This window comes from Melanaphis sacchari, unplaced genomic scaffold, assembly GCF_002803265.2.
Source record: "Melanaphis sacchari strain LSU unplaced genomic scaffold, SCAv2.0 Contig75_pilon_pilon, whole genome shotgun sequence".
Classification (NCBI taxonomy): Eukaryota; Metazoa; Arthropoda; class Insecta; order Hemiptera; family Aphididae; genus Melanaphis; species Melanaphis sacchari.
In genome coordinates this window covers 916,073-933,059 of record NW_020271537.1, presented here as the reverse complement: position 1 = coordinate 933,059, position 16,987 = coordinate 916,073, and the positions used below count along the sequence as shown (strand labels likewise).

The 16,987-nt window shown below is 26.4% G+C and overlaps 1 protein-coding gene across 1 annotated transcript in view; it reads left to right on the top strand.

The window, feature by feature from the left end:
* Window positions 1–13,731, top strand: part of LOC112601149 — a 141,881-nt gene extending 128,150 nt beyond the window's left edge. Inside the window, exons 5-6 of the mRNA XM_025348603.1 lie at window positions 9,420–9,660; window positions 12,692–13,731. Coding sequence (XP_025204388.1) covers window positions 9,420–9,660; window positions 12,692–12,765 — 315 coding nt within the window. The 3' untranslated portion in view covers window positions 12,766–13,731. The remainder of the gene's footprint in view (window positions 1–9,419; window positions 9,661–12,691) is intronic.
* Window positions 13,732–16,987: the final 3,256 nt, after the last annotated feature.

Here is a 16,987-nt window from a genome sequence, read left to right as displayed (position 1 = left end):
CCGCCTGATCCATTAGCCTCGAGAAATACGGCGGCGTGGGGGGGGACCTTTTGTTCGAATCCAGCTATACTGGTAAAGCTCAGCAAAACGCATAAACTCGATTTTACCGTTATTCTTCCGCCGAACAATGTTATTAAGCGCGATGTTCGCGATCAAGATCTACTCAGATGAGAGTAAATGCGTGTTTGCGAATAACTACGGAACAGATGTTTGTGTCAAAAACTTTAGAGTTTTGAACTTAACAGTTTCGCTCTGTATGATTACATTCACAGCCATGGCGTGGTGACTAAAGGCGACTCTAGGAATAAGATACACACTTCCGGCTTTGCAAACGGAAATGTATATACTAGAACCGTGCCACTTCCGGACTTTAGGACGGCATCCGTCGACAGCGCACTGACCGTATAGTCTGCACGGCTCGACAGACCAGCAATAATACCGAGTACTGGGTCAAAAAGGAAACAATACACAGACTGTTTCATTAAAAGTTAAACAATGATGATATTGAAAAGTTTTAATGTTTTTGAAAATATGTAGGCTTTAAGTAATTATTAATAATCAACTATTTCAGTTTATTTCAATATATTTTCCTTAACATTTTCAAAAATATACTTTTCTGTGGGATTTTAAATTGAAAATGCACGTTTACTGCAAAAAAGCAAAAAAAATATCTAAGTATATTAAATAATAATTAAATAGTTTTGTGTAATGTTTTTTTAGTGACAATTATGTATACACATATATACTCGTATAGTAGTGAAGAGTTTTCAAAATAAAGAAAATTTACCTATAATAGAACTATCTTATTTATGGAGGTATTATATATATACAATATTACACCTTGGAGTGGTGACTAAAGAGAACAATTGTGTATAAAATTATTAATTACAACTTTTCAATTAATTTTAATCTAAGTTAGTACTCAAGTATTTACGTTAATAAAAGTACCTATGATAATATAGTTCTCGACTTTATAGTCGCGTGACGTTTGATCGATCTTTTTTCGTTTGTTATAAGACTAACATTATCAATTATTATTGGGCGTGGTTGATTTAAATAAGAAAAATGTCCTTTTCTCGTGATTTCCAAAACACTTATTTCACATTGGTATCGGGCAACCCCCAACTTTTAATTTAATTTTTAATTCGGTAAAAGAATTTTCATTATGTATTGCCTCTACTTCACGGTTGGTAGATAAAACTTCAGTTCAGCATTACCGCTATGAGATTTTATCTGCTTTATAGTTTTATGTCCAAGTGCGCATTTTTCTTTTTTTTAAAAAGAAAAAAAATAATAATATATGTTTACAACAATGTTATTGCCCCGTTTAAGGATTAGGTGTATTTTTATGAGATTACTAAATCTCATTGTAAAATATATTCATGTTTTTTCTAGAAATACATTTACTTATATAATAATAAATGTTTCAAAAAGTTTTCCAATAAAAATAGCGTTCACATTCACGTAAATACAAAGCAAATTTGAATTACACAATGCAATATGTATATGAAAATAAATAAATAACACTTTAATATGATTTCAATTGATGACATGGTTTATATTAAACAACATATTATACAATATTGCATTTTCTCCATTTTTGGAAATTTATGTTGCTATTAGATTATCGTTATTGCCGTCAATACTATAAACCAGTATTTTTCTCGTTTCCATCTAGTTCGTTCGTAATCGGTTAACTTGTAACGGTTTAAAAATGATTTCGAACGCCATTACACCACCATATTTCCCTAAAATAATATCGACAAATAGTCAGATAAATTACATTAGCTGGGAAAATTCAAATTCAGTTCTTCCGCTTTGATAATATCCACGTACTATAATTGATTGCATTACCTTGTGCCGCCGACAATTAAGACGGTGAACGTCCTTAACGTAATTACTGTCCCGGAAGTTTTAGTGGAGACGTGAAAACTTTGCGGTCGGCAATGTCCATTGACATTGGCTGCCGAATGTGTGTAATATTATAAACTGAACAGCGAGTTTACCACCGTAAGGACACTCTACTACCAAACCTCATTTCAACAGTCAATATTTTTATGCGCAATAATGGAATCTAATGACAGAAATAATCACCTATCTGAAGGAAATAAAAAATAAAATAACTATGGTATGGGAATCAAAAATGTTCATAGTCGAAACGATCATTATACCACATTAGAGTACTGTTAAAAATCTTTAAAAACAATTTATCACAGTAAACGATAACATATTTTTACGACTATTGATTTCGATTACTGAAGACGAACATTAGTAGTGAGACCATGGTTCTGAAAGTCAAATAGTATGGTAATGATATAATAACTATAATAATAATAGGGTTGATAAAATAGAGCATGTGGATTATGTTATACGTAACTGTGTGTGTGTGTGTGTGTGTGTGAGAGAGAGAGTGAGAGGGAGAGATAAAGTGAATGTGAGAGACTGAAGAGATAAACTCCATCAGCAACTCAATAAAATAGAATGGCCAGTGTGTGAACTCAGTGTGGCATGTAGAACCTGAACTGTAGTGAATAGAGGTGTATATACGTAACGTACTTAGAAGACATGGTGGCATTTCCATTAAATTTAAAAGGCCTGCAGTGTGCGTGTATGTGTATTAAGCATGGCTGATCGAATGGGTGTGAGGGAGGGGGAAGAGTGTATTTTTTTTCCCTTAGTCGTACGTTGCAAAAATAACCAATACGTACATTTACTAAAAATCGTTGATGGACTGATGTAATGAAATGCAAGGAAAAATAAGGATCGTATAAATTAACACTATTGGACGTGTTTCTGCGTGGTTGGCTTTGAACTAAAAATAAAGTAGTGCCGGAACGCGATTATAATGTTTTTTTTCAACGAAACACAGACGTTCGTTGCGAATATTTCCGACCATTTCTTCTTTTTTTTTTTTTTTTTTTTTTTTTTACCATAATTCACAAAAATTAAAACGGTCCACTATATATTAATTTATACTAACACATTGTAATAATGACCATGATATGGAGTTCTTTATTAACTATGTATAGATAACTGTACGTAAATATAAAATTGTGTGTTATTTTCGTAATTTATGACGAGCCCACGCTCATATAAACTTTAAAATAAATCAAACAAAGAAACTAACAATTTTCAGAAAAAAATATACGGGAGTAGTATATAGTGTAAACACGACCTGTTTTTATTATTTATATGTAGTTTTACATGGTGTTGCAGTCATGCTAGACATTCAAATAAATATTAGAAAAACATAACAGATAACATAACATTAGATTCTTGAAATTTTTTATTTTTCAATACCTTAGTTTTATTATGTTAATCACCGTATTAAATTAAAATACATTCATTAATCATTATTCTGGTAAAATTTCATTTAATTTTTTTAATTGTAAAAACGGTCGTCATTTTTAAAAACTATTAATTTTATTTTTATAAATATATGTATTAAATAATAGATAATTAATCATTGAATGAGGTAGATAAGTAATTCATTACCGTTGTTATAAACATCGTGTTTAAATCATATGAATCATAATCACGTGATACTATGACTAAGTAATTTGAATAATTAGTTTAGTAAGAGTTAATATTTTATTCCAATTTTATAGATTTAAATAATAGCGTTAGTACATAAACTTGTTAATTTGAAATTCATTACCTATGGTTAGAGAGATATAAAGTATGCAGTTGTCACTTTGTTCACTTTAAAAAAATATACATAGGTATAGCTAGATATATAAATTTGATTAAAAGTGTGTTGGCGTTATTCCTATAACAGTAAATTCTATTTGGATAAAACTTAACTTATGGGTCTAATACAATTTCACGTTGTAATTTAAAGCACAAAAAAGTATAAGCTACCAATGAGAGAGAAAAATATTTTGATAATAAACATTTTCAATGTCTCGCCGCTAACAACGACATTTTCATTTCAGTAATTGTATATGTAGCCTACCTGTATTATTAGAAACCATTTATTTTTGTTATTTTTCGAACACAGGATCATAATATATTATTCATTATTATTGCAATATAATAAGTACTGATGTTATTAATTGCTATACCGAAAAGTGAATAAGTAATAGAATTTATTTGGTGATTTTGGATCGATGAAAATTCAATTTAAACGGCAGTCATTTAAAAACCAAGTAAGCAATTAAATATTTTTTTTGTACAAACTTAAACCTAACAGATTGATAAAAGTTTTTCCTTTCTTTATTAATTGTTATTAATTGGTATAACTATATTTCGAGCAAAAACAATAATATTATAACTTTTAAGAGATATATTCTGTTATTTTTATTATAAACTTAATGATTTTGTTTCAGTAAAATTTTGTTCTTGAAGAATTGTTATACAACATAAATTCGACCAACTAAAACGATATTTAGTAATCTCCCATTTGACAGGTTCAATATCGAAGTTTTTTGATAAACGTTTTTTTTTTTTTTTTTTTTCTTTTATTATTATTATTATTATTCACGAATGTTTGCAATAAAATAATATAGGATAAGAATAATATACCTTCAGTTCGTAATTTATTGTTAACCGAAAAAACTTTCATTACCTTCTCACGCAACTCACCGTTCGATTAGAGTAGCTTTTTTTTTTCATTTACCCATAAATTGAGCTGCCGCGCGTGGTCGTATCATTCTGAATAGCAATGGATTTCTGGACATTTTTATGACAAAATATAATAACATTAGATGGATAAATACAGATAATAATATTTATTTGTAATTCTTCTAGTGTGATAGTTGCTTATTTTTTATACTTATACTAATATACATAGAGTGATTCCTTAATAATAATATTTTCCTTAAATAATGAATATATTCAAATTTTTATTTCTAGAACATTTAACTATAGTCAAAGAGTATATTTTCAATAACTTAGTTTTTTTCTGATCTAAGGTGTGTTCTGTGACTACACAGATTTATTTTTTTCATAGGGAAATTAACCTACAGTACATTTTTAAGTAGATATACATTTAGAAATCGTTGATATATCTAAATCAAAATTCAAATGAGTATTTTCTAAATTAATGAAATTTCCATACTGTAATGGTAAACTATATCGAGCATTATAGTTTTATGGCCTACAAGTCGATAAAAACTACACAGTAAAAGTTAAAATAATTATCATAAAAATCCAATTGAACCAGACTTTCTATTAATCTTGAGCTCAATAACTGTGATTTGACTATTAAAATGAATCACAAAAACACCTTACACGATTTCTCAGGCACAAAAAGTCACCGCCAGACAAAATGCTTTCAGTTATAGTAGGCATACCACCGCAAGTAATCCACCGATTACTATACAAACGACGACGAGCGTACGACCATCTAACAAGATCAACGTAGTATTATGCGACTACCGGTCCAGTGATGAACACTTATGACGACCAGTGACGGCTATCTAGTCAAGTAAAGTCGAGATCGAATCGGTCAGTAACACAACTAGGTCTAATTTATTGTATACCCCCGTCCCCCACAATCGCGAATACGCCAATGGTCACGGACGACTGTCAGAGCTCTCAGAATAAATCGACGAGACCAACAGGAAGTCAATTCATAGACAGTAGGACACTGAAAAACTTAAGCAACATTGAGGAACAACCATCTTACCGTCTAAGACCAACCAAACGATATCCGTTATCGGGGATACGACTTATCTCACATCCGATGTACTTATTTAAGATAAATTCCCGGGTTATCGCCATATCTCGTCGTGTGCATTTGCTTAAGCGAACAATGGGATGAGTTAACTCCATTTATATTGTACAAACCCATGTATAATATACATTTATCTCACATTGTAATTAGCATTAGACCTGTATGGCCAATGATAAAATGGATAATCACCCACTCTGACCACATACTTGGGTCTCTTCATCAGGCACATAAACGTCTTCTCTTTCTAGAGAATATTCTCTTAGAGTATATAAATATTTTAAAATATTCCCACAAAAATAATGGATGGCGTGATTACCATTAAAATCTGTTTTCACATTTTAATAATTATATTTATATCATATGAAACATAATGTGGATTGAGCACGCCATTTCAATACTTAGGATAATGGTTCTTAAACGTATTGTCAAATGTTTTTATTTTTTGTCAATATTTGTTATATTAAATTCGGCAATAGTTTTTATAAACTATATGGTTTTAATAGATTAGTATTAATAATTATTAAAAATAATTATCATCGATCTTCAGTACATGAGGTTTAATAACTCAAATACTACTCGTTGGAATTTCGATTAAAATATATCGACATACTTAAAAAAATCATTGAATATATTTTTAATATAATAACGTCTATGCAGCAGTTTATCAGGCGGTAGAAATCGTTTTTGTACGCATTTGCTTGTTTTATTATTGTATTTCTTTATTTTTATTCGACCTTCTGCACAATTTGACAAATAACCACAACTTTCAACGGCTTCCTCTTAACCACGATACAAAACTTTTTTCTCTAGTCATTTACTACCTATGTAATTTGACGCTCGAAATGTGTTCATTTAACCACTCCCACGGGACTATAAACAGGTGTCCAACAATTTGATTTCTCTTAGAAAAAAAAAAAAAAAAAAAACATTAAGTGTTTTTGGAGAAAAAAAAATATTTTTAGTAAGTTTTATTTGGAAACTTTTACTAAACTTAACTCAGACTCTAAGAAACTGATGATATTTCGTATTTACTAATGTACTCTATATTTCGAATTTAATTTTAAAAGAAATAGTTTCAAGCATCTAATGTTTCGATTTGTTCAAAAAAGTAAAATAATTTTTAGTATAAAATAATACTGTTATCTAAATAATATATGAATTAATAAAATTAAAAGTGAATTCATTTCATAATCGTCTTTAATAACATTGCAATTTTACACTGTTTTTGGATTTTATAATAAATTCAATCGTGTTAAGTGAAAGTATATTTAAAAATAAACGTAGTCAATCTAAAATTATATTTTTGTAACTAAAAATATTTTATATAATATTAAAAATGCATACTTGTTTTCCAAATAAAAACTCAATATTTTACGCCCATACAAATATAAATAAGTATATGTATAGTTTTAGTTGTAAAACTGAAAAAATATAATGACAGTTATTATTTTTGGATAAGAATTTAATTGAAGAGTTTTTCAGTTGGTTTTTCTGCTTTTAAAATTAATTTTTCTTCAATTATATTTATTATTTGATATATGTTTTTTAAAGAAAACTAGTCAAATATTTTTTTTAAATATATATTAATACTTGATAATATATTATTGATAACAGTTCCAAAGAAATTGTATTTTATTATTTTCTATGAAACTAATTTTTTATTTGATTATAGTCGTCTAAATAACGTTAGTAATAGTTTTGATTTGTATTATTTTTATAAAAATCTAATATTTTTGATTGAAATATGTTTTTATTATTATTATTATTATTATTATTATTCTGGTATGCATAGTTTAAAAAAAAAAGAACTTATTTTGTACAAATGTACAAATATTTTCAGACACAATTGTTTTTATCGTTAAACACGATGGAACACGGCCATTTAAATGGATATTTTGGATAGTTAATAAACTTTAAACATGTATTTCAGACATGCGCAATATGTGTAGGTAAACATAACGAGACAAATAAACAATTTGAATGTGATACACAAACGAGATTTCGATACAATACGTATAAATAAAAGTATTTTTTGTTCAAACACTTCAAACCGTTTTTTATTGTGATTTCATTTTCGTACACACAACTACTGTATTATACGGCTGCTATCATTGCGGCCACTGTTCGTAAATACACTGCGATGTAATCTGCTTGAACCAGTCTGAAACCGTCCCACACGTAGTTCTATCAGTCGACAATGGCAATTTAAATACCATTCGTGAAATACAGTGCGGAGACTAAATTATTATTGTTGGCTGGCAATTACAGTTTACATAACCCTATGATTTCAGAAGCAAAATGCTCTATTATTGTAAAAGTACCTATATACAGTTTATTTTATTATAAAACCCATACCATAATGTGTAGGTAGGTAGGTACAATAAATTATTGCACTACAGAATAGCCGTGCCGTTTTTTTTTTTTTTTTTACCCCGCATCCGTAACACGTATTATCAGACGCCGAGAATGTGTTTGAAAGAAAATTATACGGTCTTCGACTAACTGTGTGTACTGTGTTTAAAAAAAAAAAAAAAAAATAACTATTATAACATTATTTTGATACGTAGTTTATATTTTTATGACGTTTACTAGGCATATGACGTATCGTCCACCTACGCGGAATGATCAACATAAATTAAATCGTGATATTCGCGGTGCAGGTTTCGAATGATTATTATCAGTCACACCATAATGTTTGAGATCAAAATGCACTGTTTCGTATACATCACCCAAACTCCAAAATATATTACACTACGTTTATCTAACGTTATTATTGTGCTACATTAACAACAGCGGTGCGGGTATCGTTTTGTTATCGCCGCGCCGACCTTTGATGTCATGTACGCGCGGTTTAACATATCGTACGCCAAAATCCAACATGTAAAACCGATGTTCCTCGATCCACCGAACTGTAATTCGGTGTAATGCAGTAAACATGTAACGAAATTAAGCCATTGCAAGGGTGCCCACGTTGTTAATACGTTTTTAATTGAAAGTCGGGCGTACATTTTAAAATGTTTATGCTCGTTCCAGTAATACATATTATTATAATATTAGGTTGATATTAAACCATAAAATTATTATTATCTGTACGTGTGCGTTAATGAACAAGTTTTAAAAATTACGAAGACTTGTTCCAAAATAATCATAACATGTTTCATGGTAAAATATGCCATAATAAATGTCAAATCGTTAATATATATATATATATATATAATATATACTATTATGTATAACGTATAAACATTAGCCCGCAGTGTTGATAAATTGTAATTTATTTCTGTACCTGTATACAATAGGATTAAAATATTTATTAATACACTTTATATTAATATTCCTGGATTGCATGACCTGAGGTTATAGTGACATCGAGTTAACTATAAAAAAAAATGTATACATAATATAATGTGTAAGTGATTTTCGTTCCTTCGCATAATATTATGAGAATGCATTATACATTCGTTCCGAATAAAAGTATTTTTCATTTTTATTTGTTTATCTATTTTTTTTTTTTTTTTTTTTTTTTTTGAAGGGGGTAAGTTTTTCTTTTCAGATAGTTATACATTTGATTTAAACATGAAATGGTTAGTTCATGAGTTTACGAATAGAAACCTTTGTTTGTGTAACATAATTTCGTGTGATGTGTTAATTTGCAAGCGTTCAACTTTGTCATAATATTATTATATTGTTATTCTATTATGAACAATTTTACAAACTTAATATTATGCCATTTCGATTTCAGGTGGACGGTTACCTACTCGAGCGTTATAATCCCGAAGTATCCGAAGGGCCGTTCTACAATTCCACGCTGGGCTTGCGGTTCCCTCTTAAAAAGGAGTGGGTGGATATGAACAAAAAACAGATGTATGTCAAATGCACTGCAAAGGTGGCCGGAGCAGAGACCAAGACAGATGAAACGAGTGTGCGTCTGCGACTCGTACCCGATCAGACACTATCGCAGGAGAGACACATTCTTAACGCTGGTAATTAAATATTATTATTTTATTTATTTTTTTCTTGTTCACCATCACACAAGTAATTAACTATATTCTGAAAGCAGTTTTAAATCCAAATAATATTAATAATTATAGAACACAAAATCGCAGGCATTGATTAAAATAAAAAATTAAAAAATCATGTTTTCACACAATATAATATTTTTAATGGTGAAAATTTCAATTCCTTCGCAATATTTGTAATAATATCTTTTTTATATCATACATTATAATTTATAACTATAATAGACCATTGGTCTGCTTATTTACAAACATGAAATGATTTCATTATAGTATGCTCAAAATAGTAATTCTCATACATCTATATATAATGTATACATTTTCGTTGAACTAAATTTATTTGATTATTTCAACAAGTATAACAAGTACATTTTGAAAGAATACAACGATTTTAAGTGCATTTAATCAAATAATGATTTAGTTTATATAATGTATATTAATATACATAAGGTCATGACTAAAATGTGTACATTTATTAATCATTGATTGTTATCTGAATTACAATACCAAATTACTAGCACTTGTTATTTAAATGTATTCAGTGAAATTTGAAAATCTATACTTATTTAATTATTACTAATAATACAAATGTACATACATTTATATTTTCAAATATTATTTTAAACTATACACACATAGTGAAGGTAATTAGGTAAAAATATTTTATTTTTCATCCGATTATATAATAATTTCAGTTTCTTTATATTTAATTAGTTTTTTTTCCAATTTTTATGTAATATCTTTTCCACAGACTTATTTAATTAAATACTTCAATCAATTTTTTTTTTTTTTTATAATAAAATGATTTTTTTGTTGTGTTCTAAATTTAGACTGAACACCGTAGGTATCCAATGTATTTGGTACTTTACTTTTTTTTTTGTTGAAATCGTCGGTATATTTACGGCAATCTATCAATTCAATATGTCAGGGTTTCTGCAGAAGTTTATATTGAGAAATTTTCTTTTACTAAAAAAATAACTATGCTATTCAGCTATATCAGATATAGGTATAGTCTACATTACTATATTGTATTTTTTTACTAATTTTTTAATTCAGGGCTTTTATTTTGTGTACCAAGATCTTATTTCCCTCAGTTAAAATTATTTAATTGGTATTTTCAGTGTTTTTAATAAAATAAAATAATTTTCTTGTGTCGGATTTTTAATAATGAATATGTTTTTATACTATGTAAACTAAGCTATCATTTAGAAGTTCTGTATCTATGATTTGAAAATAATTTCAAAAATGTTTGTTTTTAGAAACAGTAACCACGTATAAGATATGTTCATGTTATTATTTGTTTTAATAATAATTTATTAATCGCAGTGTAATGCGTCGTTAATAATTTAACTCCTAAAATAATGTTTAATTTATTGAAGCGAAGTAACCGTAATTCTCAGGATACCTAATAATAATATACCGACTTAATACTATGAGTAATTGATGAACACAATTAGACAATTTGCATGTATTTATCCATTACTCGTAATACATTATTTCATCAAAAAAAAGATCAGGCTAAAAATTATTTAGTGTACACTAATAATTTTACAGTTTCAAAATTATACGAATTCGTTCCGATTTTTAACATTAAAAAGTTAGTTGTTTTTTAAATGTCCATTAAACTATAGTTTTTAATTAATATATTTTCGTAAATATTTGTGTATTCTGTTAATTAAAAATATCATACTTTTACTCGTGGTGTATTTTATATTATTTTTATTTAACATAAATTTAAAATAAAATATTCTAAATAATAATAATAATAATAATAATAAAATTGGCAGTTCGTGGAACTTATCAATTCATTTATTAAACTATAAACTTACACAATCATTGCTTTGGAGAGAAAAATTAAATGATTTCCCTTTGATACATTTGGTTTAAAATTTAAATTAAGTTTAAAGTTGATATAATTTCTTGTAGTTTTCACAATAAATATTTGTTTACATATATAGATATAATATGACAATTAAAATAAGTGCTTCAGAGAAATACGGGTGACTGTGTATCGCGACCAATATCATTAGTTACTGTCTCTGTTTAATTGATCTACTATGGTCTAGGAAACTTGGCGATTTGTTCCAATCTAAAAGTTTGTATAACCATTAAACTTATATTAAATTTCAATTTTTTCTATGGTTTATAGAATATTGACTTTGTAAGATGTAAAATTAAATTCAAATCAACATGTCAAAATCGTAATATTGAGTAGCAAAAAATATATTAGGTATTTTATCTACATTTAAGGGAATTCTTATTAAGTGATTAATTTTTAAATGCTTTTGATTTTTAATTATAAGATATTGCTATCGTCAAAAATGTATTTAATACATTTTCATTATTCCATAATTATTATTTAAAATACAAATTTAATCGTCACAATACAAAAGTATTACTAAATAAATTTATCTTTGAACAAAAAAATCCCTACTAAATGGATTTATTTCTACGTTTAAATTATAAATATGTTATCATAAAAAAAAAATTTAAAAGAAATTCTTAAACAAATATACTTTTGACTACTCCTAAAAAGTAAGTCCTCGGTGAATAAATTAATAAATAAGAAAAATAATAAATTGATTTTATTATTTTATAATTGACTATAAATTAATAATAAATTTTGATATTTTATAAAAATATTACTAAAACATATTATGTTTTTATTTTATTTCTCGGTAAATTTCTTAATTTTATGTGTGGTTAGTCAATAGTATAAAATATTTCATCGGAGTTTACTTACCTTGTATAAACTATCGTAAAAAATAATAACAACAACTTATAATAAATGATTCATTTTCTTTAAAATAACTTGAACTCAAAATCAGTTATTAATTTAATTTGTCAAGCACATATTATATTTTATAATATAATATATAATTTTATCTGATAATATGAATTCATACTTGATATGACATACAGACATACAATCAAACAATATTTTTTTTTATTTAACTTAGAAAATAATCTAATTTCTATGGTATTTATTTTTTTTTAGGTGCTGCCATCAACAACCATTGTGTCATAATATTGATCATATCCGCTGTATATTACTATGAAGTATACAATTAAGTTGAAGATTTAAGTAAAAGCTCGTTTAAATACAAAAGATAAAAACACATTAAATGTATAATCAATAATGTGCAATTAGGATGAAAATCTTTTTTTTTTTTGTAAAATGGCAGTTTTTCTTTGTTGTAACCTGGTTGTCTTGAACACCACTGCATAATAATGATCTGAACTTAAAATATAAAAATATTCCTTGTTTGGAGTGAAGTCATGTACACAAACGTGATATACGTGGTATCAATTAGAGATTTCATACTATTTTTCAAAGAGCTTTTTAAACTTTTTATTGAAAGTTCAGGCCTTTGTGTGGGACCGTTAAAAGACTCACCAACCTTATTAACCTTTAAATAATAATAATTCGGTTTGAAGTTTTTTTTTTTTAATTTTTCCACAAACGCGTAAGAAACAAAAACGTGTTTGATGTAAGTTGAGCGTTATAATAAAAATAATTCATATTTTTCCATTTTTTTTTTTTTTTTTTTTTTTTTACCACATTATATTTAAATGTTTTGCATTGAGCAAACATGGCGGTGCTGATTATCTCCTACCTATTTATACCTTAACCTGTTTATCTCTAAAATATCATATAAATTAATTTGGAATCTTAAAAGCTTCGGGGTATGTGAGTACTAGTCAACAAGTATGGTAAGTGTCTTGGTGATCGTTTAATTTTTGTGTAAATAGTATTTATCGTTGTTCCGTACAACTAGTTATATTAAATTATATTTAATAATAAATTACTTATATAAATATAAGTAATTTTATTTATAGTTAATTGTTAAAAACCTAACGAAAAAATTGATAAGGCACACTTATCATTTTACCAATCAAGACTAGTCCAAATGCATTTTGTTTATTCGTAAAACATGTTATTGTATGATTTGTTTTGTATATGTCAGAGTTATTCCACCCAAATTTCTCAGTATAATTGAATTTATTGTAAATATAATTTTGATAAGTTATAGAATTCGTAGAAAAATGAAAATGAAATGTTAATTTTTGATTTTATAACTTGCAACCCATCATATACATACACAATATATCATATATTAACAAAAATTCGCTAAAAATAAGACGTGTGCTTACGTTTTAAATACTAAAATAATATATCAGTTAATTTAATTAAATTAAAATATTCTCATAACAATATATGAAAACTATTTAATAATCTGCAACAATAAATGTCATGTTTCTATAATTATTTATTATTCTCGAAAAAATACAGAAACTATAATGGCATATAAATTTGAATACATAAAAATTAAAAAACTGTTTTTAATATTTCGTATATTTTCCATTTGAAGTCGAGACGTATCATTAATGTTATTATCTTAAGCTAATCGGAAACATTTCTATTGATTCCAATACGAATATTCATTAAATACAAACCATCATATAACCGTGTACAAAATTACTTTGTTTATAGTTGTCAAACCTAATTATCAAAATAGATTCCTAGTTTCATAACTAGTGTTTTGTTGTACATCTGTATTGGAAGTTTCGATGACTCGTCAAATATGCTCGATTCTGTTTTAATTTTACTACAGTTTATGGATAGTCTACTATTTTGTCATGTTAGCTAAGGAATAATTCGTTTTGAAAACTTAATTGACGGGTATCAAGACTTATTGATGAAAATCATATTGTATTATTACATATGTATGAATGTAATATTATGCTCACACTAATTAAAATAAACAGAATAAATCAATATACTAATATACGTAATATAAATGTAGACAGTTTATAAATACTATCGAAAAAAATCACGAAATTTGTAATGATATTAAATTATAAAGTAAAATTGTATATACGATATTACGTTTGAGTATAAATGATACATTTTGATTCCATACAGTAATTTGATATGTACTGATTTTTAATGACCAACTATTTACAATGAAAAGTTTTAAATTCAGCTATAATATTATTGTTTTACAAATCCTCAATCTTTAAATAGACTAATTCAGTAAAAATATTTTTATTTTTTTATAATTTATAATATTAATTTATTTTGTATTGTACTTGTATAGTTGTTTGTTGTATAGTTATATTATGTTATGCATTATTCCAAAGTTCTTGTTTTATTATCATATTAAAAATAATAAATACATTTATCGAAGATTTAACGAGTTATTTGTAAGTTGTAACTCATAATTTTATATGGAAAATTGTCAATTTGGTTATAATTTATAGCAGATATTATTTTCAGACTATAATTTAATTTAGAAAAGTGTACACTGGACAGTAGCTTAAATAAAATAAACACAATATTTAACAGAACATGATTATTTACTATTTGTGTAATTCATTTATTTTTTCATCTGTGTATAATTAATTAAGCAATAGGTACATAGAATAGTTTTTAGTCATATCTCGTTGCTTAGATTTTATTTTTTATCACCTCGATATTTTTCATCTAATTTCTGTACAAAATTTTGTTGTTTACGACACTTTACTATTCTTTAGTCTAATTTTAATTTTAGCTAACACATTTCTAAATTTGCATTATTCATAAAAAAAAAAAAAACATTTATCTTTATATTGTAACCAAAGTTATCTATTTAAATGTGAAAACTACTTAAATTTGTTTTTTTTTTGTTATTTTATGTTACCTATATTACTTGTAATATTGTCACCTAAATATAAAAAAAATAATACTTTTAAATAAATAAATAAATATATATATATATATATATTTATTATATATATTATACCATTATTATATCCATGAAACATTTATGTAAAAATATAAAATGTAAATACACTTTTTAAAACGGATATTATCTCTTGTTATTTATATTTTTTTATTACCTTCGATAATTTTAAGTTCCTTCCAAACACATAATACTATATTGATCTCGGTTATGTAAATAGTGTTAACTTGATGTGTATTAAAATCAAAAAATTCAAAAATGTTATCGACAACATTTAAAAAATAAGGTTTGAAAATAAAGACAAGTAATATAAAACTTTACGAATCGTCGAAACTACGCACGTACATGGTATATTGCTGTTTCTGAAGAGGTGGGTTGCAAACAGAGAAATTGAAGTATATTGAAAATTAAGATCCCAAATATATAATATATTGTATATAGACTTCTCTATTCTTTTATTCGTACCACTGAAAAGAAATATAAACGTAATGTGTCTGAAATAAAAACGTTAGAGATAATATCATGTTACATTGTGCCAAAAATAATTTATTTTTTTTCATTACACGTCTTGTAAAATAATACTAATATAATTTCTCTCACAAGTAAGGAGTTATCTGAATAATAAATCGGAATGAATTGATGCAAATACAATTTTAAATGAATCAACATTTTACTACATATACAATTTTCGTTTTAAAGAAAAAAAAAATTATCATAAATAATTTGAAATTTGTCACATTTTTAAAATCAATACATAATGTTATAAAAAAAAATTAATTTTTATTGTTTTTTTCTTTAAAACATGCGCATACAAAGTTAATAACTATTATTTTTTTCTTTTTCACATAAGTATTACAAAATCAAATAAACTGTCTGTAAATGAGTTTTAACCATCTTTTTATTTAAATTCACTAATTTATAAAATATATTCAATAAATGCCAATAAATATTTCGACGGAAAAAAATATATTGCATGCATAATATATTTTATAATAATTCAATAATTTATTATAAATTTGATTTCCTAAAACTGTTAGTTGTAATTTTTTTTTTATTTTAAAATTTAGGCTACAAGATGTTTAGATTATATATCCTGTAATACCTATTTTGTGTATTTTTCTTGATGACAAAAAATAAAAAAATAAATTGTTGAGTTTTTCCTTCAATTGCATACAGTTTTTTGTGACGTTTTTCTCTTTAGCACCTTGTCACGTGCCTCTCGAATTCGTAATTGTTCGAATATTGCTTTTCCAATGGAATTTTGAAGTAAAAATGAAAACTGAAAAAAAAAAATTACAGGTGGAAGGTATACCGCAACTACGCTTTACTGTATCGGCAGAATATTTCGTATTTATGTCGTCGACACGATAAATAATGGGATTTTGTATCTACCTCCAATTTATTTTAAGTGCGTATTATTTTTTCGTCTCAGCTTCCGCTGAACCCGACGTTTACACTTAATATATATACATTATATATACACGGACTTTATATATAGCAGTGTGTATTATGAGCGTACGAGCGCATACACACTTACGCTTACTGTATAATATTATAACGTCTTCAGT